Here is a 27,690-nt window from a genome sequence, read left to right as displayed (position 1 = left end):
TTGAGGTGTAACTTTAATAGTGGACTGCTGTAAGAGCAGTCACTTACAAACAGTAAGTCATTAACAGTGAAGTTAAAATGCCCTTATGTTCCTTAGAGAAAAGAATATTGACATATTGCCGTGTTTTTGTGAGGTTTTGTTATAATATGGGGTAGCATCAAGTAATTTCCACAGCAACTCATAAGTGAATTGTGAGTACAAACTTGGCTGTTTTCACATTTATTCTTGTGCTCTGTTTTTTCATTTCTTTTTTATAGGAGAGATTTACACATCTGACTGAACTCGTCCAAAAATCAAAGAGTGATAGCAATGTTCTGGAGAATCCCAAGCTCAGACACAAACCCAGACCTCCTGGGAGATGTACAGATCCTAGGGCTCAGACGGTAGCCTCTGGTCACCATTCAAAAACAAGACTATGCACTGACCTTGAGTCTCCAATTTACAATTCTTCTTCCCATCTGACCTCTGGACAACAAATTCATCTGTCCCCTTCCCTCCAACCGGGGCTGCAAGTGGAAGCCTCTCTTTCTCCACCTCATTCCTCATCTGAAACATTCAGGTACTGTCCCACACACAGAAGAGTGGTTTCTTCCTTTAACACGTCTTGGAAAAATTGATAAAAATCCGTAGACCCAGTTCTTTCCGCCAGTGGATCCAGAATATTTGTCTGATGTTTTGATGTTTAAAACATATATATTTACACTTTTATGTCAGTTTATGTGAACCAGTTCAAATCTAAATATATTACACAACTCATCCATTAAGTCATCAGCATTTTTACCCAACTGTCCCTGAAAATGACTGGCTATGGAGAGAGAGAATGTGCACTCTATTATCTACTTGATAATGGTTTTTCTGGAGACCACATACAAGGCTAAATACTTTTGGCTCCAAGGTGACTGAAAAACATCCTCTTTTGCTCTGCAAGAGCTCTCCAAAACAGACTCCATATCAGCATTAAAGGGCTCCACTTTACCCCACACTGTGATTTGGCAAATCTGCTCCTCTTACAAACCATCTCAGTCAATGACACTCATGAACCTTAACCTCATCTGAAAGCATTAGACTTTGTCTTACAGTCAAAGCTACGTGTAGGAGTTGCAGAGTCCTTGAATCACCACGTTTCAACAGAACTTGAGAGGGCTAAGATTTTTTGCAACCCTACACAAAACCAAGCCACATTCATTTTAATACTTACAGTATGTTGTTTATTAAAGACATAACGCCCTCTCAGATCTTGGCCTCTTGTAAGACATTTCACGGTGGAGTGTTTTCATGGCTGCCCATTTCTCCAGTATGAGTCACATGTGCACGCTACTATGGCTCTTTTGAGTGTGAGGAAATTGATTTGTTGCAGAGATAATACTATATGATGAGGTTTCTGTAAGTAAGTAGGATCATTACAGGAAACGGAGCTCCCTTCGATTTGCTTTGCTCTTTGCTCTGTTTTGTTGTTCATGTTTTTTAGAGAGATGTCCCTCATTAGTCTTACACTGTATGCAAACTGCTTCTTTGCCACAGTGTCAACCACAACCACATGGTGATTCCTCTTTCGTGGTGCATATGTGTTTTGTTTTTTTGGGGGTAATTATCTTCATTTGATAGAAAGGACCTATTTTTTAATAACTTGTGCACTGTGCACTTGCACTGTGTAACATATTTGTAGTACTGGTTTAGATTAATCACTCAGAAATGTACTACTACTCTACTTATGATAGAAATAATAATGACAAAGGATTTTACCACTTTAAGGGCTGATTTTACATTGAAAAATCATTGTACAAATGTGAGTTATGTTGACAGATGGACTGGATATTTTATTGTTCCTGTTTTGCTTTCATCAGAGTAATCATCATTTCAGTTGGACAAAGAATACATATAGACATCAAAGCTATTTATTATTTTTATTCCAGTTTTCAAAGGTAAAAAAGGATACTAATGTTAATTATGTGAACATAAGCAAAGGTATTTAAAAACATAGTGAATTGCTGCTCCAGGAAAGTGATCAGTAAATTAATAAAAGTGCTTTTGAATTGAGTCTTAGATTTGAGTATTGAGTTACAAACTCAACAAGGACTACGTACAGGTATACAGTACTGATGGCACTGAGACATCCACCCTCATCCTACCCCATCGTCTCTTACACTCCCTATGGTTTGTTTTGGTGTGTGTGAGTAAGTGTAGGTTGTGTGTATCACGTCTTTGCCCTGCGAGACTCCTGCCAATCGATTCAAGGTGAGATCTGTCGATTAAGCACCCTGAGCCGTGCTCTCTACCTTAACCCCGGGGTGATTCAATCCTACCCCTTACACACACATATACACACCAGTACACAAACACACGCATGCACACACACCAACTTCATCTGTCATCCATCAATACTTCCATTGGGGCCTGTATTGATCCCCTCCATCCAGCGTCTTCACCCCATGCAGTACAACATCAGGGCCAAGACAACGTCTGTGCAGGTTTAATTTCTGACAGATTTACAATAAAGCTCAAGCTATTATTTAACTCTTCCGGCCACAGTGTGGTCTTTGATTTAGCACCCTGAGAGAGGATGAGTTACAGCTGACATGGAGAATCTGCCGGGGCTGGAATGGTAGGCACCCGGTTCATAACTCAGCCGCTGAATGTGTAGTTAGTCAATCACTTGATCTGTAATCACAAATGCTGCCAGAAATTACATGAGTGATGAGCTGTAATAAAAGCACTTACTTTTCCTGCTCTGTCTCTTAAGTGTTATTGGCAGACCCCTCTCTCCCAGGAGGCCGTGGCTGTGAAACAAAATCCCGATATAAACTGCCTCATTGGTCCCTGCCTCACGCGCTCTCTCTCTGGTGTACTGTATGTGTGTGTAGTGACTGTGTGTGTGTGTGTGTGTGTGTGTGTGTGTGTTAATGCAGAGTGCTCTCACCACAGTGTAATTCAAAGCTCTTTCTGACAGTCTTTCTTCTACTCTTGGATTGCCTTGCTTCAGGACAAATGATCCTCACTCCAGTAAAGACAGTCATCTGCGTCTCTATCATTTATAATCTGTAATGTCTGCAGAGGTGCAATGTAACACAATTCACTGACAATGACTGTTTTTAAACAGACCAGGACTATTAATTGGTCAGTAAAACACATCATGTAAATATAGTTTCAAAGTTGTTGCTGCACAGCAGTTTGTTAATGCTAATAAAACTTTCCTTGCCTGAATCTCATCTCAGGCCAGCATGTGGTGATAAGTTACAGCACATCAAAGATATGACCTTATGTACAGGTAATCAAATATCTCAGGGCCACGATACAAACCTTTCTTCGACTGTCTGTGACTCCCAGCTCCATAGCCTTTGGCAGGAGGTCATGCGTGACAGTTTTATTGATACGGACCTCTGTAATAATTACACAGCGTCTTGCATGCACTATTGATCAGGCCTATTGATAAAATCATATTTTACTGTAAAGGTCTGTTGATTTGATGCATTACAGCATAAATCTCTCCTCACAAGCACCTGAGTTGGAACTGCTGCTGAGTGATGGATGCTCCCGCAGATAAATGCACTCACTCACTCACACACACACACACACATATACACACAACTATTTATATCTATTGTTTGAATGGGATAGTAACAGACATGGGTTAAAGATAGACAGAGATGTAATGATAGCCATACCTTTAGTCCATCCATATAAATAGTAGATCACATAGGGATGACAAGTAGGATCTGCTATCCAGCCCAGCTCATATGATGTGATATATAAGCAAGGGTGTTTATGGAGTCACTGCGCCATCTTATCATGATTTGTATTGTCAGCAGGGGCTGAATCTGCATGGTGGTAATAGATTCTGATGTGATTCAAATGCCCCATGGTGAATAGGAAATAGAGATGAATGTGACACATCAACCAGAACTTGCCCTGTATATAAACGGCCTTTAGAACTGTTGTTCTCACAGGGAGGGAGGGATAGATTGTGCAACGGCTGATGTGGAGGGAAATGTCATTGCTGGTATTAAAATGGTAAGAATCTGATCCTCAAAGCTGACCTCTGCAGTCAATGCAGTGAAATTGATATGATTTCCCGAGGAGAAACATTCTATACTTTGGCTACTGCAGCTTTCCTGGTGTTAAAGAGGTTTTTGTCATATTCAAGTTGCATGCAAGCTGAAATACAGACTAATGGAGAACTAAACAGAAAGTGTCAGGTAATTTACACTGGTGCCTATGGTGTTGCGAATTATCACCCTTTGATCTTACCATGGAAAAACATAACGTGTAATAAAGGAAAAGAGCAAATTTATTACTATTGGAGGAAAGGAAAATAGGTCTTTATGGTTCAGGTTAAAAAGCAGCTTACTAGACCATGTTTCCGCTTTGGCTGGCAGTTCAAATGCATGTTTTCTTTTCGGACTTTTCGCTGGCTGGATTCTGAACCACTTGGGGGTAGTTCGCAAAGGCTGTGGTGCACCAGTGACGGGCTGGTTTTCACATTTAAGGAGCCAAAGGGACATAGGGAACATGTTCATGTTCAAGAGGCCTACAAAATTCTAAAAGCCGGGATATAGAGTTAATCGCTGGCCCAGCCAAGGCCCCCCCAGAGCGGCTGCTCCTGCAAAATTCTGAATAGCCCGTCTGGCTGCAGAACAGGAATTTAGTCCTGCAGAGGACAGAGGAGGGGAAATTGATCTTAATCAGCAGTGATTTGTTTTATAAGCATAAAACCTGCTCCAACCTGAACTCTTTGAAATGCCTTGGAATTCTGATGAAAGTAACAGCATAGCAGCTTAACTTATTTTAGTTTCTCTTATGCAAACCAAATGCATTCTAAGAGAATAGAAGCGAATAGAAGATAGAAATAAATAGAAGTGAGGTAAGATTGTATTTTTAAAAAGCGTTTTTTTCCACTTAACAGATTTTTTTTAAAAACAAACGTATTTTCTCCACAGTATTTTCAAGATCAATTGAGGACCTTACTTCTATAGTGTGTGATTGATATAGTACGGAATCTATCCATAGAAGATGGCGCATAACTAAAGGATTCCACTGACTTTGAACATACTCACTACTTTTGTACCACAGCTGTTTGAAATGCTAATATAAAGCTTGTGAAATAGCAACAATACCGCCAGTGTGTTCCCCAGAGCTGGGGGGAGAAGGCAGAGCAAGACAAAGGCAGTTTTTAATCTGAGCAGGAAGCATACAGTGGCGATTCACTGTGACATGGTGATTGATATGAGTGAGTAGTATATTTACAGAGTCTGACGGGGTAGGAGAAAGAGAGTGTTTTCTTCCCATCCGTACGCTTATCTCCCTCCATAAATCACCGCCGATGGGATGCGTAAATGTGGACAAGGAAATGTCGTATGGCTCAGGCTCAGGCAATTCCACTTTGACCTTTACATTTGGTATTGGTCACTAGTGCTAAATGCATGCCACGACCTTCCCTGACCTTGGGCTATTCATATTTAATAGCCATAAGGCCTGATGGTTCCACAGACAGCATACAGTATATGAGCACACACACACCACACAAACATATCAAACAAGTCGTTTCTGTAGTCAAGCCAAACAGCAATTAATGTCATGATTTGAGATTCTGATCATGAGCAACTTGTGTAATTTTCTCTGTCTATGAAAATGTTCATATAAATGAAGAGAAGATATGATCCCATTTTTCCTTCTCATCAGGCTGCTTCTTTACAGCTCTGATTCCATTACCCCTTGCCCAGCGGCACTCTATGATGTCCTGTGTCCATCCTAACCTTTGACTCCAGCCAGTGCTTTAAAGGTTCTGCACTTTGCCCTCTCCCATTTGACCTGTCTGAAGTATACCTTTATAATTGCGCCTGTCGCTATCAAATGCTCATATGAGAGGGTGCAGGGGCAGGGGGCCGAAGTCTGTCCAGTAACCTTTTGGCCTCTTGTTCATCCATTCTGCTCGAAGCAAGCACCGCATGCTTCCTCCCCCTACCCACAATCCCATACTGTATTAGTCTGCATGTCGGAGTTATTGATGGTGCTCTGGAAATATTTTATTGGACAGTCATGACCTTTGACTGGGGCCATGCAAACACTAACCCCCCTAAAGCTTCCTATTGACATGGATATATATATATATATGATCAGGTGGCTAATAGAAGTATAGATTTAGAATGGCCTAGATCTAGTCATTCTGATTTTAACACCATGAGGTCAGCATTGCTTGTGAGTAGGATCAATAGTCAAAACACATATTCATGTTCATTATAATGAAAACTGTCCAGTGTCTTTATTGTCCATTTTTACAAAATGGACAATAAAGACACAAAAATGTGTGAAGGAATAATATCAAAATACTTTTTATATTTTCAAAAATATAATAAAATGCTAATTTAAAAAATACTCTTAAACATTGTTCATCTTTCACAGCCAAAGTGCAAAACACAAACAACCAAAGGAAAAATATCAAATACACTTCAAAATGGTAAATCCCTGTCTCGTCTCTTCTTCCCATCTTCTCCTTTTATTCCACGTAAGTCTCTTCATCAAAGGAGGTGTAGCTTGCACTGAAGCACCCACAATTAAGATAAGCCCGACCACAGCTGGACAATTACCTGCCAACTAACCTTTTCTGGAGGCACTTAAGACTGTAAGGACCTCTGAGGATAGATGTGCCCCGAGTAGAACAAGCACTTCAACAGTCCAGAGAGAGAGCGGGAGGTAGGATGTAATGTATGAGAATGGAGGGGTAGAGAGAGAGAGAGAGTGACAAAGAGAGAGGGAAAAATGATAGAAACAGAGAAAAAGACAGTATCATGGCGAGATTACCTAATCCTCTGTCTGAGAGGAGTATTTGAAGGACCTGGTGGTGTCCAACATGAGGGGGCTTTGGGCAGGTTTGCCCAGGAGAGGCCAGCTTAGCAGGGGGATCTAGTGGAATACCAGGTGACCAGTGCTCTCTCCCCAAGCACCAACCTCAGCCCATGGCTTTGTAAACATTGTTAAATTGATTGCAGGGAGCTGATGAGATTTCCCTGCTGCCTGGGTCATTATCACATTGTGTACCAGCTCTGATTCACTCATACTGAGCCTTCTATGGGTTGTCACCCTGCTTTATATTGTAGTTTGTAATGTAAGGGACAGTGCTATCTGTCAGAAGTTCATGCTTTTGTGTGAATGAGGCTGGTGGTGGACATGCAGCAGTGAATTTAAAAATTGGGCAACACCGACTTGCATTTAATTTCCTATTCCTTGGTGCAGCATTTGTAGCAACAGTCAGGGTGTTACAGTCTGCCCTGCTGCATAACGGGGTGAGTTTCAGCACTGTATGATATCTGATCCCAAAAGCCCTGCAGGGCAGCCACAGCAAATCAACAATGGATTAATGGATCTGGTTCTGCTCATAAATCTCTGTGGGATTGGAAAGCATTGGAGGACAGTCAGCCTGTAGTGGTGTGCTTAATGTTACAGGCAGTTTGGGTTTCCCATCGTTCAAAGCAGTGACAGGGTAGTAAAGATGTGGCAGCATCTTATGTCTGCGTTAAATCAGTGAATGTCAGGAATGCTGGATTGTCAGTCTGCAGTACTGAGAGCTACACCAACACTTATTCATAGGTACAGATTTGTTTATAAATAACAATGCTTTCCCATAGATTTTAACTTACACCGGGATAACTTCATACACCATAGTGAAGACAGAAAGATGTGTTGTGCAGACATGCCCTAATTCACTGGTGTCAGTACAACGCTTCAACCTTAGCCGACTGCAGTAAGGCCTTGCCATAGATCACGGTGGTTAACAGTTAGCTGTTCCTGCAGGTGTGTAGGGAATGGCAGTAACTGCTTCCATTACTGGAGAGAATGGCCCAACTCCCACAGCCCCCTCCAGACAACGCTGTCATTACCCATCCATTGTGAGGCCTGAGAGGGAGCCTGTAAGTACGGCAGACTTATGGCTTTGTTAGAGTGACTGGATGGTCTCCTCTGGCTCAGCACGGGATAAGGAGTGACGGTGGTATGGAAGGATAGCCAGACAGAGTGATAGAGATGGAGGATGAGGATGAATCGAACACCCTCTGATATCCCACCACCACCGTGCTACCCCCCAATGTGCTCGTGAGTAGAGTGCAGGCTGGAGGGTGGGGAGGGTTATTTGGTGCTATTTTTACAAGAAACGGGTTGATTTGTCTTAGGCCATTACCGTCTATTACAGCTGCGAGTCTTGGGGAAAAGGTGGGAAGCGGCAGACGCTGGCATTCTGCCTAAAGAGAAATCAATGAAACAAATTAATCCTTCGCAGGCTGCGGTGACACAGTAATCCATCATTCAGGGGGCGCTTTTACACACTGAATCAGGGAGCGAGGCAGGGAGGTGGAGGGATTGGGGGTCGGGGGACTGGGTTGGTGGGTGCGTGCTGGTTGAGGAGGGGTGGGGGAGAGCGGCACTGAGGCCCTGGGGGACAGGGGCAGACATCCATGCTACGGTAACACTGGGGTAACGGTGGGTGGTGGCAGGGAATCAAGTGGCTCTGAGCCCTTCCTTTACATCCTTGAGCTGCCTGTGGACATACAGAGCAGTAGGAGGAGGAAAGGGACGTAAACACAATCAGCTGAACTGCACCATGGACATGGCCATGATTACACACATATGCCTACGTATATTTTCCCTGTTCCCTGTGACTTGCTGTCTGGTTTAACCCCACCAGGCTGAGGGCTAATGGTGAGAGTGATAGGAGAGCATTATACAGGTGGCATTAATGTGTGGACATCACTGGGATGTGAAAAAGGAAGGGAGAAACAGGAGCCATGAGGTGGAGGGAGAACAAGGGAGGAATCAGGAAGATACTAAAACCCTGCAGTGATTTCTGTCTTTTCTTGCCGTTCCTAGCCTAGCCTTGCTATGTGGCACTGCATTGTTTCACTTCTGTTTTAGAGCTATGTGCAGTGTCCTTATGATGACATATTATTTTTGCATTGTAGATCATCATAGCAACAGACTAAGGTCCAGGTGTCCCCACCCACAGACATACAGGAAGCTCACTGCCCTCTTGCCTAAAGCACAGCCCACCATTTTATTCAAAGCCGAGAGCTGTATACATGCACTCAGATTCGCCACAGTGATGCGCCAGTGCACGGCCAATTAGAGCTCAGATCTATCCATGTGACTGAGTCATGTGATCAGATGCCCTGTGAAGAAACAGTCCAGCCCAGGCCAAGATCCATGTGAAGCAGCTGTACCCTCCGATGAATCACATAACAGCCAACATCAAATGATATCACAATTCAACTGGGAGTGAAGAGAAGGAAAAAAAACACATACGCACATATCGGGATTGATGTGTTTTTATTAAGGTCTTTGCTGTGTTGCATTGCCTTTTAGTAATATTACATCATTATGAAAGCAAGTTCAAGAGCATGATCCACTCAGTGCTACTGTATCAGCCGGCTTTGTTGGTCTCCAGGCTCCTTTGTGGCACTGCGACTGCTCTGCTGACATTCATTGATAGTGACTGTGTGTGTTTTTACGGCAGTGACTTGTAGCTAGAGCTCTGATGGAGGGTGGTGATGCTTAAGAATCCGGGGTCATTCCATGAAAAAAAAAAGTTAATACAGAAACACAACAACCAGAGCCATTATTTGCCATGTCATTGTAATAGGTGGTGCCACTTACCTTAAACAGTTTCCCGAGGAGGAATACCAATAGCCCCCTTTTCCCCCTAAAGACACAGGTGGTAGCATTCTGTGGAATGGCATGTTAGAAAATCAGAGAAAATAGTCGGTGAAGGTAAAGAGAGCAATAGTGGTCAGAGAGCAGCGAGAAGGCGAGCAGGGAGGGAGGAAGGGAGGGTAGGGGAAGAAGTGAAAGGATGGAAAAATGTGGGGATATTGCAGCAGAGCGGATGGTGTGAGGGAGGCAGAGTGAGAAATGTTGCCGGAAATGCTAGAGCCAGCAGCGTGTGTAAAAAGCTACACTGCAACATTTCTCATCCTTGACATCACTGACAAGCTTTCCAAACACACACAGTGTGCTTTCAAAGTACAGGGATGTAATATCCAAATGCTTAACACAGCTTCTCCTCTAAGATCATACTCCTTTATTCTCTCTCCCTTTGTAAACAAGGCAGATGTCAGGGATAACACATTTAACCCAGTGCTGTAATTCTTAATTTGAAGGGTGTGTTTTTTAAGATTCCCACAGCAAATACAATAAAACATGTTTGTGTGTAATGAGAACTTTGTTTGACTCTGAGTCGTGGAAGAGTCATAGTGAGAGGAGTGAAGGGGTGAGGAAAGACGGATATGAGCAGAGGGGAGGAGGACAGAAGATGGTTGTGGAATGTTTGCAGTTCTGGCCAGAACTCGACCATCTCATTTGTCAGGGCTTGACCCCAACTCTTGGGTCAAAGGTCAAACTGAACATCTGAGGGAAACTGACTTGGCTATCTCACACACACACACACATGCACACACAGAGGAGTAAACACACAAACATGTGTGAGTGTGTCCGTGAGTGTCTCCTCTTTGCACTCTTCAACACATGATTCAAGCTCATGCGCAGTACATCTTTATATATCGTCATGAATATCCATCCTAGGCATGTTTGTTTTATTAATACTGTTACTGAGTTACTGTTATGTTGACCTTTTGCTATGAAAAGATAAGATGCCAGTTTCCCAAAAAGCGGACTATGGTCTTTTTCCAAAAAAACAAAGAATCATCGAAAAAGAATTTAAGCTCCAGGATTCAGTTCGGAGCACTAAGCTTGGACTCGTATTTGATAAACAAACAGCCAAGTAATGTAGCTAAGGAAAAAAAAACATATGAACTGAGCCTCTTAAAATCAGTTCTGACAGTGGCTATTAATTTACCTTTAATGTTGTATTTACCACATGTATGATTAAGAACATGTACGCTGTCACTACAGGGCTGTCATGCCAGGTGATCCCAACATTCATACTAAGCAGTGGTATCACCGCCACTGCCCTATAATCAAACAGCTCTCACCATAAATTACATCTCATCTCAGTGTCAGTCCTTGCACCACACCGACACGTCCCCCTGTGTTTCCTGGCCGCCTCGTCGCTCTCTGCCTGCGAGGAGACACACAACACAAATCTGGTTACAAAGGGCAAGGTTAGCTCCACTGAGTCACTCACACTCTCTTCTTTTTTTTTTTTTAAATTAAAGGATAAAGCAGGCAGTGACAATGTGGGTGGCCCGCCGCAGTGACCGACATAATCACCGGACACCTGTGAGTCATGTGACATTAAGACAAAGGCTGATGGCAGCCACACCTTGCACACTGAAAATTGGCAGATTGAGCTGCAGTTGAGTTTTATTAATGCATCTGCAAGAGGAGATTATCATACGCTTACTTTCATTGCCTGTGTTCCGGTCCTTCTCTTCTGCAAACCCCTGTTAGGAGCCAAATTGTTCATTTTTGTTGCTTAAAATGCAGCCTCTCTCCCTCTTTCCCTGCTCTAAAAAACAGACAGGTAGCACAGCAGCTGATATTCATGGCTTTGAGATGCATCTTAAATCTTACACCTTTGTCATTCTTTGGCCGGAGACATCAAACAGGTGCTATGAATAATTTATCTTAAGAGTTTCACATTGATAAGGTCACAATCTGCCAGGTCTGGACACTAAACACAGGCCACCTCCACACCTTCACTTCACTGTCTTTTTACACACATGTGCCCTCACACGTAAACACCAGACACACACCTTTCAAATGAAAATACACAAAACCTCAAGAGGATGTTCATGTCTATGGATGTGAGAGAGAAAGGGAGGATCTCTTGGTTTAAATGTTAGATTTATTGATAGTTTTTATTCAAAAATGTACCTGAATTTTTTTTGTTTTGTTTTTTTTTTCACACAATTGCTGTGTTATCTGGACTACATTCTCACAGAATGATAAATGCTATTTTGTGTAGGAGTGGTGATGATTTCAGCTTCATGTTCCTTTTCATTTATGACACAAAATACTTTCAAGGTTGCTAAATGTAAATAAATAAATATATGCATTTTCTGCCTGGAAATGTTTTTTCTGTTTTCTCTGTACTGATGTAAACTAGACTACACCAGTGTGCTCAGTCTTTCTCAGCTCCAGCAAGTTGATGGTTCAGCTACACTACATTTCTAATTAAGCCCCTGCTGTGTGTTGGTTTTGGGGGAAAAAATGGAGGAAAAAATAATGCAGTGCTGATGTGAAGCCACTCATTTAGTTACAAACCACAAGTTAAAACAACCAAACAAGTTAAACCAAAAGGTGGTGGTGGTGGGGGAGGGGGGTCTGACCCAGTGTCAGCAAACAGTGCAGGGACAATCTGCTGAAGTTACCAGAAGAGAAAGAAGATTTGTTTCCATGTAAACGGTCATATCCTCATCCAGCTTTGCTTAGTTTCATATTTTGTCTGATGTGCGTTTACACGCCATAAATATTTATGTTGGTATAAAAAAAAAAGTGGGTAAACTCTTTTGAGAAGGGTCCACCATCCACTCAACCACCTCGACAGTGACGGGACACTTTATGAACGGTGAGCTATATGTTTTTTTCTCCCCCCTTTTGAAAGCACACAGGGAATCGCTCCTCCACTGTGCTGACCCCCACCCTGTCCCCTCCCTCCTCCTCTTTCTCTTCTCCCCCTCTTTCTCTCTTCTTCTTCCTCCCCCCCCCCCCCCCCCCCCCCCCCCCCCCCCCCCCAAATAATCGCAATACTTCTTAAAAATTGTTTTGCACTCCTCTGTGTCGGAGGGTAATCTGGCTCTTTTGTCGCGGAGCTATATTTCTACAGTGTGTTGTCGGATAATGTGAGGATGGGATGAAAGGTAATCTGCGTGCAGAATTCCTAAAGCTCCCTTATCCTTGTTGAATTTCTCAAGAATTCCACCTTTGCCCTCCGGTTTCCCTGAAATAAATTACTTTAAGGGTGAGATGCCTTCACGCACCCCCGTTTGGGTCCCGGTTTTTGTGTTGCCTTCTTTAAACGCAGTCAAGCAGGTATTAAGTCTTATTTTAATTCACTTTATTCCTTAAGGCGGCATCTCTCCCTGGATATTTCACAGACACTTTGGGAACACGAATAACTGATTTTCCGAACTCGCACTAAAATAGGAACCACTATATTAAAATTGTAGCCTATTTTGTTAATCATTAATGATTACAATGGTGCATTAAGTTGAGGCAGTAATATAAACAGGTCGTTTAAGCTATGGGCAGTCAAACCCTTCTGATAACACATTTCCCCTGTCATTTCATTTTCTGTTCTGCTTAGTTTACTGTGTGCTTCAGTTTAGCTGCTGATTGATATGCGCTGGGCTTCCGTTCACAGTGGATCCCTCAGAAGTGCACACGCTGTTGAAAATCTGTTTCCCTTCATCTAGCTTCTGGTACTTAAAGTTTGGTTTTTTGGTGTACTACAAAATTACAGTGTTTGCACTGTGGAACCACGAGGGTTTGAGTGCTAATGGATTTATAATCTCCGTCTCTGGGACCATCCAGAGTAATTAGCACATAGGCTCTAAAGAAATGATGGTTAGTGAGCAATAAAGCCATTGCCCATAGCATAAACTGACAGTCCCTCTAACTTAACTCCAACCTCAAGCCTAATTGGGAAAGTCATTGCAGTTATTGTCCTCAATTATAGTCTGGGATGCAGGAAAACCCTGGAAAGAGACTTTCATTCATCACGTCTAAAAGTCTCAAATCTCTGGAGAGGCAAAGCCATATTAAAAATAATGAGGAAATAAACAATAATATGCACATAAGAACGAAGATGATTCACAGGTAGTGCAGCAATTTTACACTTAGTCTTTTAGGGCAAAAATATAACTTCCAAAAAAAAAAATCATGCATAAAATTAGGATGTAATAACATAGAAATTAGCAGGTTTATTCTAGTACACATAAAGTTGTATCTAATTGCTGTTTGCATCCGTCGGTTTTAATTTGATATGTAAACCCTGCTTGTTTAGGAGAGACACTTAGCAGTTTTTGCAGTAATAATTAATAGCCATGCTATTTTGTGAACTTTTGTTGTCTGCTAAATGCCTCGGTCTTAAATGGCTGCAGACTATAGGCTCAACGATATTTCCACTATTTCTCATGAATGGCCTTTCCATTAAGAGCGATTAGATTATGTCTATTGAAAGTTGCTGATCCATAGAAAAAAAAGCCAGCGGATAAAAGGCGATTTCAAGTGACCTTCTCGTCCCTTTCACACCAATCTGAGCCCCCAGAATAATTTGGGGATCAGATTTGGACAAAAAAGAAGCACCCCCACTCACTCACACACATATACACACGCACAACCCTCAACCCCTCCTCCCTTTTCAACACACAACCACTCAAAGCAACAAAACCTCCAATTCAAACATGAGAATAAGTTAGATATTTCTTTTTTTTTTTTTGGAAATATAAATTAGGACCTACAGAAATATGAGAGTGTTAATGTTTGTTCTGTGCGCAGCGCAGAGTACACCGTGAATATCAGCCCCCCCCCCCCCCCCCCCCCCCTTATACTTTTTTAAGTATAAGCTGTAGAGGTGTTGAGAAAAGTTACACTAACTTCACTTTAGCAACTAGGATCCCAGTTTTAAAACCATGTCAGAATCACTGTTGTTTCTAACAGGTCGAAGGCTTCAGTGTCATTTTATTTTGACTGATTTGATCTCAGCTTAATTTAAAAAAATCGCCTTTGTTGCCCAGCTAACACAGCATAAATCAATGTGCCACTGCAGGGTCCAGGTTACATGCAGCAAAAAATGATCCGGAAGCTCATTTGTAAGGTGAAATTAGAGTGGAAAAAAAAAACACTGTTGAAAGAAAAAACAAGGTGAAACAACTTCTGTATTGTCTTATCTTATTGTCAGTGTGGCACCTATGCTGTAAGACAGTGTCGACACATCTACATCTTGTTTTTACCAAATGTGAAACTCATTGTCCTAATGTTAATGATCTTATGTGCTCGGACAATTAATAAAAAAAAAAAAAAAAAAGCATAATAGAAAGTACAAATGACCAGAGTCTAGAGTAAATAGCTTAACAAGCAAAAGCGTGTAATGGCTTTGTCAGCAGCGCAGAAGTGTTTACTTCCTAAATCATAAGTAACTTAATTATTAATGGAAATAACTTCAGTGACAAACTTCTCCATTCTGCACAGAGGCGCAGTCCAACACGTGTGAAGTTATTTTTGAGGCACTGGGCTGCATCTCACTGCCACACGACTGTTGCTCAGTGTCCATTAACCAAACCGGGACCCAGCATGGAGACGTGGAACGACGCTCCAAGTTCCGCGCACAAAGGTGTTTTCGGTAGTTGAATTATGACATGAATAATTGTGCGGACAGACGCTGGAGTCGCAGGGATCAGCATCAGCTGCATGTGGCCCTCCACCCGCCGTCCAGAAACACAACACTGGTGTGTACACAGGAGACGTTTTGAGCAGAGGCCCCCTTGAAAAGCGAATCTAAGCCCATGCAATGTCTTATTGACTATATGCTGTGGTTATAACCCTGATGTGATCACACACAATCGATAGCAAACAGAAGCTCGACCATTTATACATCTCTTCTTCTGTTTGTATCATTTTAAATGCCCCAAAACGCGAGCTTGTGGTCATCTGTTGTTTTATTGGGAGGGGAGGGGGGGGGGGCTTGCACTTATGACCTCAGTGTTTTCCCAACTGATAGTGCTGCTTGTTGGTTTCAGCTGTGTTAAAGCTGCATTTCGTGAGCCTCACAAGGTCCCAACGTAGCAGTGTAAAAAAAAAAAAAGTGGAATCACTAACTGATCATCACAGATTAGGTAAAATGTGCTTTTTATCCTCATAAATATTTAACCAGTAAAGTTCTTTGACAAAACTCCCACACAAGGGGAATTTCAGCAGTCATCGATAAACCATTCGTTGATTATTAAGTTTTGATAGACATAGAAAAATTCAGATTGAGGCTTCATGTTAAAGCTCACTTCATCACAGCATTAGATTACAGTATATGTAAAAGGCTGCTATGTATTGCACACCACTACCTGAAAGACACGTTTAATAATAATGTGATGATGTAATTCTTTACATGTTTTCACTAAGTTCAATCATTACAGAGACATGGACATTTTGCTGCTCAAAGACGAAAAGGGAGCAACCTGAAAGAATGGGAAATGAAAAAATTAATATTACTTGGCTCACGTTAAAAATTATTAATTAGCTCAAGCTTAATGCATCCAGGATTAAGGTCAGTGTTATTATGTAATGTTATTTTACAAAGCCGTTTAACGTGCAGTTTGTCCTGGAATAGCCTAAGTTAACCTGGCCTACATTGCTGCATCATTTATTTTAGTCACTTTTTATTACAGTCCCTTTCTATCAATAATTCTGCTTTGATCAATCACACTACGTGCCGTCTTACATTTACTCTCTGCAGCCTTTTCTCACACATTTTGTGTTCTTTTTCCTGTGCAGGAGATTATTATTTTATTTTTTTTTTTTTTTGCGTGAATCCATATTATTTATTTTGCTTTTGACAGTGTGTAGTGGCCAAACAGGCACTTGGAAAAGAGTGTAAAAGATGGGCAGCGGCTGGTCTCCTTGATCAGCCTCTTAATCCGGTGACACTATCGCTGAGACAAACAGCCCGCTATCGATCTTTTCACTACTTGTTCAAACAACAAATAGCCTTGCAGGTGAGGTGCACGGGACGTGCAAAATAGCTCCCATGTCCAGCGGCACAACGAGCAGCCTGTAATAACATTACTACTATCTGATGTACAAATCGGTGAGGACAGCTGGGGAAACGGAGAAGCCGCTCTCGATAATCGGCGGTAACGTGGAGAAAAGATGCGACTGTCCACTAAAAAAGTTGGGACTCTGACACTGCCGGGGCGGACTGCATGGCTGGAAGTTAACGGTCATGTGGCGTAACACAGAGATTGTAGCCTTGCGTTTGGAGCCATGCGTGTGTAGCGTAGGAGAAGTGAGAAATAAATAGTGTACTTGCCTTTGCCCGCGGCTGGTTTTGTCCAGGTAGAAAGCTGCTCCTCTACTGGTAACCGCCGTCGCTGGTGCTTCTTCTTTTAATGTCCTGCTGTCCACTTTCTCCTTTTTCTCTCGCCGTTTCCCAGCTTTCTATTAGAGCCTCTACCCTGCTCCCATTCGCTGTCCCTCTCACTCTCCTCTCCTCTTCTCCCGCGGAGCCCCTTTCCAATCTGTGGAGTTAAATCTTAATGATACACTTACAGAAAAAAATTCTTTGTCCGATTTAATCTTATTGGTTTCACCTTTTCAAAGAGCTGGAGACATGGCCGGGGAGTTTCAGTGGAGTGTCCGAGACAGGGACGGGAGAGAGAGCTCTCATGTTGAATACTTAAAAAACAACCCATCCCTCCTATGCGTTTCCAAAGGGGGCACTTGCATATTTACGCTCTATTATATCTCCCAATATCTCTGTGTGCTTAAAGATCCGTGTACAACGACTTTGTTTGTTTTTATTAAACAATAATTTCATGTATTATGAATGGTTACTCTTTTCCAACATGGTGTATTATAATGTTTTTGGAGAGGAATTACGCACGTCATTCTGACTTTATTTTCCATCTAAACAAGCTGTAATAAAAATGGCAGTCTACTTTTCAGACAGTTTTTGTTTCCGTTATAATATAACCTCTATTTAATGTTGTTCTTTGTGAAGTTTTTTTTTTCCTTTGTCATACAACATTTACATCAAAAGACTGCACTTTCCAGAAAGTCAGAAGAGACGAGAGAAAACGTTTCGTAAAACTGGAGCTAATCTTATTTTTTAGATAAACTTTTAAGTTTAAAAAAAAAAAAATCATGTTTGATGACTTGTGCCTGCATTAATATGAGGTTGTAATTGTACAATGTACGCTAGATGGCAGCGCGATCCAGACATTTTTGAGTTGTGGAGGTTGTAAGCCTGCAGAAACCCTGATACAAAAAAGCCGGAATCCCCATGCAAATTCCCAGCAACTTCACATGATTTTGAATTACTGTCATTATTAAGACATAATGTGACACCAGCTCAGTGATTGTGGAGAGTACAGGACCTCGGTAATTATTGAATATTGCTTATTGCTTCGTCTATTTTTAGAGATTTTCGGCCGCTGGCACGGCATCCCGTTTGTATAACACGCTGTCTTTAATGCATCAGTCTCCCCATTGACATTTTCCTCCCTTTATATGCGCCTTTAAACTAAATTGTAAGTTTTAATCAGCGAGACTGTGCCGATTACAGACAAGGATTTACCGCAATGCGCATGCCAAAGACAAAACAACGTGTGGAAATATGAATCCGCTTCAAACCAATAATGACACCCGTTATTTCTATAATAAAGATACTAGTCCGAGACAAACCATTTAGAAACTTTGGGGAATTTCTGAGCCAGAGTCCCCCTTTCGCCGCTGCGCACAGTTTTTGGTTTATTTGTCGTGCGTAAAACCTTTGTCCCCCCCTTGCCTTTACCCCGCTTTTTCAGCTATTCTATCCAGGGTTTCTTCCTCTTTTTGGTGACAATAGACGGCCCATACTAATCAGGTTTCAAAGTAAATAGCAGCGCGGGGCGAGCTCAATGTAAATTGTGCCTGTCAGAGCCCCCCAGCCCCTCCAGCCGTAGATGGCAACACTGCAAAAAATATCCGTCCTCAGTTATCAGTCGGTTTAGTGGGCTATTGAGTCTGAAAAGCCAGGATTTACCAAAACAGGAGACCTAATCTTCCATCGGGGCGAGATGCGTCCACTTGTTTCCAATGCCAATCGATGCATCACTGTGAATTTTATCACGTCCACTGTTCATTTTAAAGGGAGCTTCCCGTATCGGCTACTCTGCCTTATTTCAAGATATTGATCCTCACAAATTCTACGAACGATTCGGACTGCGACTGGAAACAAGTGGAATTCAGTAAACTGCACTTGCGTTTTTATTTTCTCTACTGTGTTTTCACAGAAAAATAACATTTTAAGATTTGAACACGAGACCGAATGGCTTATCGGGATGGACATTTTTTGCAGTGAATGAACAGAGGGGGACTCTAACCAATAGAGAGAAAGAGAGGGCTTGGCTATAACCTTAGCCTCCCATTTTCTCTCTCTCCCTATCCCCCCCTCTCCTCCTCTCCTCCTCCTCTATGCAGGGCTCTGGCCAGTCAGTCGCCTTTGATTATCAGTCTCCAGCAGCCCCTCTCTTGGCTCCTTGACATGAGCACCATATAAGGCGCAGCGATCTCCATAGAAACGTGTCAGTTTCAATAGTAGTGTCAAAGTTCACTATATACAGACATTCGCGCAGATCCCCCGTTTCGGAAACATTGCTCTGCTGGTCCTCCCGTTTAAGCGCATTCATTTTTGGGTCTCTCCTTCTTCTTGCATATTCTATTAGTTGTTGGTGTTTTTCCTCTTCTTTTTTTATCTTTTCTCTTCGTATCTCCATTCCTCCTGCTGGAGAGAGGTGAAACTATACATGGGCACTTCATTCGGCGACGCGGTTTTCTTTCGCTGCTGGGCGAGATGATGAGGTTTATTTAAGAATATAGATGTAAAAATCCAGCTCTTCAGTTTTTCCTCCCCTCCTATACGGCGAAGACGGGAGTGTAAAGGAGCAAGGGGAAGAAAAGAGAAAGGAATTTATCTCCGCAGCACTTTGGATCGCGTGTCTTTCCAGCAAAAGGTTTTTTTACTCGTTCCAGCGTCCATGTGAATCGCTCCTGCCTTTCCTTTGTGGCTATTTTATATCAAACTGCAATTTGTTACGTCTGGACTCGGGTTTTCCTACAAGATTAGGGATTCCTGAATGGCTGACTGCAATTTACCTTGGAACTGGCCTCCCGATACTTGCATATCCTGATCGGGTGCCTATTCAATCGCCCTCCTGTATTTTGAATGTATTGATCGCGTTGTACTCCCCTTCTTACCCCATATGAGATTGCGTGCTCCGATTTGACTTTGCACTGCCCCGTCTTTTGAGATCTATTTTTTTTCTCTCCTCTACGCTTCATAAACACCGGCGATCATTTCGCTTTATAGCACTTTCCGGGGCCGAGATATGGCAATGGTAGTTAGCGTCTGGAGAGATCCGCAGGAAGACGTGGCCGGAGGACCTCCGAGCGGCCCCAACCCAGCAGCGCAGCCGGCGAGGGAGCAGCAGCAGGCGGCGTCGGCGGCGCCGCACACTCCGCAGACCCCCAGCCAGCCGGGACCCCCGTCCACACCGGGGACCGCCGGGGACAAGGGGAGTCAAAATTCTGGACAGAGTCAGCAGCATATTGAATGTGTGGTTTGCGGAGACAAATCGAGCGGCAAACACTATGGCCAGTTCACCTGCGAGGGATGCAAAAGTTTCTTCAAGAGGAGTGTACGGAGGAACTTAACATACTCATGTCGTGCCAATAGGAACTGTCCCATTGACCAGCACCACCGAAATCAGTGCCAATACTGCCGGCTGAAGAAGTGTTTAAAAGTGGGAATGCGGCGGGAAGGTGAATATCTATATTTTAAAGCCAACTCATGAATACGCATCCTAGTAATAGGCGAACAGGGCTGCCATGTTGCATTAAGGTCACAGGCTATATGGCTGGGCATACTGCAGTCTCCATCCATGTTTCTGAGGGATGTTTGCATGAATGATTAGTCTTTCTGCCTATGTGAGAGGAGGGTAAAAGGCCAGTGTAGCCACAGCAGCTCTGCTGGTGAATGCAGGTCGCCTGAACAAAGCGGCTCGTCTCGCTGACCCTTTTATTTTGTTTTTCTTGCAGTCTAAACTGTACTATTACCAGGCAAAGGCACTGAGCCCAACAGGCCCATTTTACGTGTAGGTTTTAGAGCAGAAGAGGGGTTGTGTGTGTATATGTGTGTGACTAAATGTCTCCCTGTGTGCATGTGTATGTGTGTGTGTGTATACGTGTGTGTGTGTGTGTGAGCAGTGTGTCTGCGTGTGTACAGCGTGCAAGGCTAATAAGTCTCTTCTACAAGTATGTGCAGCTAACTAATTTATAATTGTACAGTATGGTTTGTAAGCTGTGTGTGAATGTAAAATGAACACACTACAAACCCACGTCTCTCTCCAGCTCCTTGTGCTGACTAGACAGCTCACACTCACTGAATAATGCCGCTGAAGTTGTTCATGGCTAATTGTTTTGCCTGCTGCATTACAGGCCGTATAACTTTCCTCCCTATGTCAAGTGTTTTATTCCAATTTATGCAAACATCCCTCATTTTAAATCTACTATTTGTAGTACACACTTCAAGCCCACGTCTAATGTACACCGAGTTGCATTAATATTTTATTTTTAATAATAAACAATAGCTGAATTCCTTTTATTCCCAGCTGACCTTTTGGTGTGGGTAAAATGTTAAAAATGTGACTGCATTTAACAGTAATTATCAGTCGTATTTGTAATATGTTCGGTCACATTTAATAAATATTAAAATAAACAAAAACCCACATAAATATAATGCTAAAGTAATATGAGTAGGCTTGTGCATGCAATGTGCAATTACACCTTGAAATATTCATAATAGTAAATTAGGTAAATTTACTTTTGGATAGCAGAAAATGTGTGTGTTTTCTGTATAAAAGATTGTATTTTCATTTTGCATACAGCCCATGTAGCCCTCATCCCTATGTTCAAATGCAATCAGTGTAAAGGTTGAGGGACACTGCACATCTGTATTGATGAGATGTTTATGTTGTCGATAGAATAATCTGAAATATTGTAGTCTTACAAACAGCATACACCAGTCAGTGTGTTTTGAAAAGCGTGCTGAATTTTGATTTCAGTACATGCCGTTTAACTGGGAAGAAGCACTCTAACTGTAGCTTGCTTTATGTTGCTCTACTCATGAACAATGTTTATCAGTCCTGGATGCACATTTCCTCTTTTTCTCTTTCTTTTTGTCAGCGGTTCAGCGAGGACGAATGCCTCCAACCCAGCCCAACCCAGGCCAGTACGCGCTGACGAACGGAGACCCTCTGAATGGCCACTGCTATCTGTCCGGATACATCTCGTTATTGCTGCGGGCCGAGCCTTACCCGACATCCCGGTACGGGAGCCAGTGCATGCAGCCCAACAATATCATGGGTATCGAGAACATCTGCGAGCTGGCGGCTCGTTTGCTCTTCAGCGCCGTGGAGTGGGCGAGAAACATCCCTTTCTTTCCCGACCTGCAGATCACCGACCAGGTGTCCCTTCTCAGGCTGACGTGGAGCGAGTTGTTTGTGCTTAACGCGGCCCAGTGCTCCATGCCTCTGCATGTGGCCCCTCTGCTCGCCGCGGCGGGCCTCCACGCCTCCCCGATGTCCGCGGACCGCGTCGTGGCTTTCATGGATCACATCCGGATCTTCCAGGAGCAAGTGGAGAAGCTTAAGACCCTGCACGTAGACTCGGCAGAGTACAGCTGCCTCAAGGCCATCGTGCTTTTCACATCAGGTGGGTGTCCAGCATGTCACACAGGAACATGTCTATAATCACATGAGGCCTAGTTACAGTTATGTTACTCGCGGGGCGAAGCGCTGTGACATCAAGGATATGACTGTCAACTGAAGGCTGGTCACAAATCTGAGTTTACGAGATGTTTGTGTTGCCGATGGAATAGCTATTTTGTCAACAGCTTGCTACATATCCTCTTACATGCATTCCCATGTCAGTTGTAGCCGCAGCATAAGACGTGTAAACAAATCCAGATTGAGTGAGCGCATCAAGTTTTAAGTGCGTTTTAAACAGGAGACAACTGACAGTCTCATATATGTAAATATTTTATAATTGTTGAGTTCAACTTTTTTTTTGAACACGTCTGAGCCGAGACCGAGATTGTAGGTTCGCGGCCATAAATTTTGGAACAGGTGTCAAATAATTGAGCGTAAAGATGAAATAGTCTATCACCGGGTGATATATGACAGCTGATGCATTTATGAGTGTTGGTGCGTGCTTTCATCCTTGTTTTGCGTGCACAAACACATGTCTTGGGGGGCAGGAAATAATCCTTAGCAGAGTGAGATCAAAAAAGCTGATGGAAGTTGACTCATATGTCAGTGCATCGCTTCTGTAGGACACAGAGCACCACTGCTGTATAGATTGTTTGTAGATTAATTTTAGCTGACCTATTAATTTTCTTACTTATTGAGGATAGGATTTCTTGTCGCACACGCTTTGGAAAGTCATCAGCAGTAATTTTCAAAAGTAACCTACATTGTTGATAGCTTAATTGATGGCTGACTGGGGCAAGGTCCTAAAGGTCCTCATTTACTGTCGGTGCGTAATTTAGATGCTATTTTGGAGCTGCTTGTGTACACTTGGTGCCATTAGGCCTGTTATGTCAAGGGAGTCTGGTGATGATGGGAAGGAAAAGGAAAGTCTAAATTCACTTACTTACAGGCCCCAAACTACTTCTGAACTTCTCTCAAAGTTCTGACCTCATTGTCTCATATTTGGCCCGTGACAAAATTCTGTCACATAGATGCACATAATCTATAATTGGACACGTTTATGATAAAATATTAAGTTTTATTGTGCTTTTGAGATTTGGGGTAATATTGAAATAATTCTCACTTTCAATATCCCTAGAAAGCGTCTTAACTCCATTTTATTTTGAGAGTGGTTACACTTGTCTTCTAGCATATTTCAATAATTATTGTTTATTATTTACTTATCGTCAGAGGATTCTACAACTGCATATATACACTACCTTTACTGATATTATATTATATTATATTATATTATATTATATTATATTATATTATATTATATTATATTATATTATATTATATTATATTATATTATATTATATTATATTATATTAGTGCAATTTTCTCTCATACCATAATAAAATGTGACACAGTGTGTTTAAGTGATAATAGGCTGTATGTACTCAGCATCTAAATTATCTAAACTAAGTTTGAGTGCTCACCAAACTTGTAAATATGGACTGAATAGAGATTATATTCCATCCACTACACCGCTTTCAACATTCATCTTTCCTTTTTTGACGACTACGACTTTACCACATAGGATTTCCTACAGTTAGAGGACTTTCTGTTTTTCATACATACATATTTTTATATTTATATATTTAGTTTCAGGAGCCATAATAACCACTTTCAGTTATGGGGTTTGGCAACTATATTAATTTGACACGCCAAATTTTGAATGCATACCGAGAGGTAAATATATGTTTTAACACACATAAATGTGGATTTTGTCTCAGTTACCATATTCGAGTAATGTGACATCCTGTTAGATTCACTTTATTCACTAGTAGTCTGCTCATCCTGTAACATTATCTTGTACACTGACATATTTGACCATATTTTCCTACTGCACGGCTTTTCAGTAATTCACCCCAGATTACCCTGAGAAACTTCGTACACACATTAGCATCCTCCATGTTTTCTAACAGATCATTTAGTTAGGTTGATAGGCTACAACTGATGCTGGCTATAACGAGTCATGTGGCACTTTGCCAAGACCAGCGTGGATTGTTTGCCTTTAATAACACCAGACTTGTCAGTATTTGATGCATAAATAATGGTGGCCAGGGAAAACTATTTCACCACCGTTCAGGATCATTGTCTTACATGAACTCCTCATCCACATGTGCACAGTGCAGTGTGTGCCTTTGCAAACCTACCACAGAAATAGTCGTTTGCGGAATCTGGAAGCTATCTGCTCCCATGTCCCAGTCTATTGAGGTGGTGGGGTGCAGGGTTGCAGGCAGGCCTTATGGAGAACTATGGGGTGTCTTTGACCAGCTTTCTCTTGACACGTACATTCAACTGCAGCCTCCTCCCTGCAATGCTTTGACCTCCCTATATCGCTTCCTTTCCATTGCCATGCCAAATATTATAATTTACAGGAAATTTCCAAATTTAATTAATTTCAACCTTATTGATTGTTGCATGTTTTAAAAGGGACACTCAGCGTTAATCCACAGGGATTTGCATACGTGGGGCACTGACCGGCGGGACTAAGGTCACAGTAAATCACCCCGAGATCTCAGCGTTGCCCCCGGGTTCATAAGGTTATTGTGTCTGGCCATAGTGAGTTATAGCACTGAGAAATCACGAATAGGCTTAAAAGCCTCTGTCCGGTCTTTAATGTAGTAGTGCTTGAAAACTAAAGCAGGCTTCCTTGTGTAGTTTCCACAAAAACACAGCTCAATACCGGACAGCCTAGACTCCATGTGGGACCATATACGCCAGCGGTTATGCTGCCTGCGTTTACAGCAGTTTATAAGCAGTAGGCTAGAATACGCATGCTTGGGCTGTGTGAAAAACAATGCTCTTTATAACTGACTAAAACATCGTAAGACACTAACAAGCCATATATGCTTTTGTCTATATTGAAGCGTGGCTGCACACGGCTGCATAACCCACCAGTGAGCACCAAAAACACACGCCTCGCCTGCGTTCTTGCTGCACAGGCTCATTTTCTGACATTTTATGTCGCTTCTGCGTGACTATTGACTTCACCTCCTCTAATAAATTTGATTGCTTCCAGCGGCCTGTCCTATAGGCTCCATCGAAAAACAGGCCAAGAGTGGTCTATGGAGAGAAGAGCAGCGAAATGACTTAACAGCTTACTGCAGAGTAATTAGGTCACATTACATCCAGTGTAATTTCAGATTCATCAGTGCCGTTTATGTTTCCTTATACTTGAATCCCCAGAGTCCAGACATCAAGAGCAGTGGCCTTTAGGCCTATAGCCTACCTTTCGCCTTTGCTCCATTGGCCCCATCAGTTCCTCCTCATACACGATCACAACACTGTTTTCGCGACATTTAGCTCTACATTCTTGTTGATTGTTGTAAGAGCAGGCAGAGATATCCTCCACTGTGTTGTGCACCCACTACTCCAGCAGCAAACCCCTTGTTTATTCTGTATGACAGTCCCACTCGCTCAGTGTGATGTAGCATGTTTGGGCAGTGTGTTTGTTCATTCCACTTTGTCAATAACACGTAAAGGCTGATGTTGAATGATAACCAGAGCGCTTTTGCAGGACGTAAATTGGGAATGGCAAAGTGTGCACTTGCCAGAGCTAAGCCTACGTGAGGCAAAAAAAAAAAAAAATGACCATGTGGTTTTGTGTTCATATTTTGCAAAGAAAATTGAAGCGAATTCGTCAGGCATTTATTTTGAGGGTCATGCATTCAAAAATAACTATGATGAAAAAGTAACGTGTGTATTTAATATCACTGTTTCTCTTTGGCTCTGTGTGCTTCTCTGCAAGTTTACTGACCTCAGAGGCTGATTTATTTTCGAAATGTAAATGTAATAATATATTTTAAGCCTGCAGGTATTCTTTCACTTGTTCCTCGACATGCTGAAGTTTAATGACAAAATAATATCAGCTTCAGGTAGTTTTCCACAACAAGCTGCACCTTGTGGTTTGAGAGAAGTGACGAGCCTAACCACAGTGTTTTCTGGTGTGTGTGTGTGTGTGTGTGTGTGTGTGTGTGTGTGTGTGTGCGCTTCTCAGACGCTTGCGGCCTGTCGGACGCTGCTCACATCGAGAGCCTACAGGAGAAATCCCAGTGCGCCCTGGAGGAGTATGTGAGGAGCCAGTACCCGAACCAGCCCAGCCGCTTTGGGAAGCTCCTGCTGCGGCTGCCCTCTCTGCGCACCGTCTCCTCGTCGGTAATCGAGCAGCTGTTCTTCGTCCGCTTGGTAGGTAAAACTCCTATTGAAACCCTCATCAGGGATATGCTATTATCCGGGAGCAGCTTCAACTGGCCTTACATGTCCATCCAATGATCCTTATATGAAAGTGGAAAAAAGAGAGGAAAAAAAGGACCAAAATTCAGCACCCCTCACCCCATCCTCCTTCAAGAAGACTATATATAGGACCTTTTCTGAGAAACTTGGAAGACATTACTTTTTTTCTGTCTTCTGGGACTGTGATGGAATACATTATGTACAGAAAAATATTGGAACTGGACTTTACACCTGTGTAAATCCACCCTCATCTTCAAGAACAATACTCTTCATTTTGTAAAATACTAGTCTTTATTTTCCTTTTTTGTAAAAAATACAAATAAAATGAAAAACATCATATGCGCAGTAAGAAAAAAAGAATCAAGACTTAGCGGGAAAATAATGTTTCCAAGCAATTATAAGAATTGTCCTGTGTCTATGTACCTCTCTGTTTTGTATTTTTTCTGGTTCTAAACCAGGGTTTCTGTGATTCTATACTAATAATTTTTTGATATAACCTTTTGCTTCTTATAATGAGTGCGATATATGTTGTCGAAGCTATGTTCTCCAAGAATTAAAATTGAAGTGAGAATTTAAAAACAGAAAAATAAAGAAATTTAGACAAATAAGAAACAGTCTAATCGCTATGACAATATCACCACTGATGGTTGAACTTTTTTCCCAATTGATACGATGGACCTGCAACAGCAGCAAACTGACCTCCAGGACATTTTTACTGAGAGGACGTCTGGGGCGCCTTTTCCCCGGGCCATGAATGCGTGTGGAGTCGATCATCAGTCAAAGAGGAGAGACATGAAAATCAAAAGCACTTTTAATATATCATTTCAAATACATTTTGTTTGTTTCGTCTTGAAAATTTTCATTGTTTCTTGAATTTTATTGGTTGTTGCCTTCAATTTGCTTACTCCATGATGCAGCTTTTTGCAGAAGGGTCGGTTGATGAAGTTGTGTGATGGTGACTGTACTATTAAAAAAAAAAAAAAAAAAAAAAAAAAAAAAAAAGAAA

At 42.2% G+C, this 27,690-nt stretch overlaps 2 protein-coding genes and 1 long non-coding RNA gene across 6 annotated transcripts in view; 2 read left to right on the top strand and 1 right to left on the bottom strand.

Moving 5' to 3' along the window:
- LOC139623962 (uncharacterized) overlaps window positions 1-9,608 on the top strand; it is a 296,887-nt gene extending 287,279 nt beyond the window's left edge. Inside the window, exon 14 of the mRNA XM_071482655.1 lies at window positions 258-9,608. Coding sequence (XP_071338756.1) covers window positions 258-617 — 360 coding nt within the window. The 3' untranslated portion in view covers window positions 618-9,608. The remainder of the gene's footprint in view (window positions 1-257) is intronic.
- Window positions 9,293-25,698, bottom strand: LOC139623964 (uncharacterized). Of its 4 annotated transcripts, none has more exons than XR_011691622.1 (4): window positions 25,681-25,698; window positions 16,960-17,171; window positions 10,971-11,052; window positions 9,293-9,705 (listed from the first exon to the last, which is right to left on the bottom strand). It is a non-coding gene; the product is annotated as an uncharacterized lncRNA (long non-coding RNA). The 4 variants fall into 4 exon arrangements; XR_011691621.1 differs by lacking the exon at window positions 25,681-25,698 and adding an exon at window positions 18,677-18,898; XR_011691620.1 differs by lacking the exon at window positions 25,681-25,698 and adding an exon at window positions 17,244-18,644.
- nr2f1a (nuclear receptor subfamily 2, group F, member 1a) lies at window positions 18,944-27,690 on the top strand. The gene is made up of 3 exons (XM_071482657.1): window positions 18,944-20,454; window positions 21,877-22,404; window positions 26,449-27,690. The coding sequence occupies exons 1-3, from the start codon at window positions 20,022-20,024 to the stop codon at window positions 26,721-26,723; spliced, it is 1,236 nt and encodes a 411-aa protein (XP_071338758.1). The 5' UTR covers window positions 18,944-20,021; the 3' UTR covers window positions 26,724-27,690.

The sequence above is a fragment of the Trachinotus anak genome, unplaced genomic scaffold (genome assembly GCF_046630095.1).
Source record: "Trachinotus anak isolate AG129_WGS33_773 ecotype Australia unplaced genomic scaffold, CSIRO_AGI_Tana_v1 ptg000008l, whole genome shotgun sequence".
NCBI classification, from domain to species: domain Eukaryota; kingdom Metazoa; phylum Chordata; class Actinopteri; order Carangiformes; family Carangidae; genus Trachinotus; species Trachinotus anak.
This window is presented reverse-complemented; position numbering and strand designations above follow the sequence as displayed.

What these genes read in the sequence shown, in the direction of transcription:
- nr2f1a (XM_071482657.1), top strand. Translation starts at nt 20,022, where the DNA reads ATGGCAATGGTAGTTAGCGTCTGGAGAGATCCGCAGGAAGACGTGGCC. An exon ending in AGTGGGAATGCGGCGGGAAG is followed by an intron (nt 20,455 to 21,876) that starts GTGAATATCTAT and finishes TCTTTTTGTCAG; the next exon opens with CGGTTCAGCGAGGACGAATG. An exon ending in CATCGTGCTTTTCACATCAG is followed by an intron (nt 22,405 to 26,448) that starts GTGGGTGTCCAG and finishes TGCGCTTCTCAG; the next exon opens with ACGCTTGCGGCCTGTCGGAC.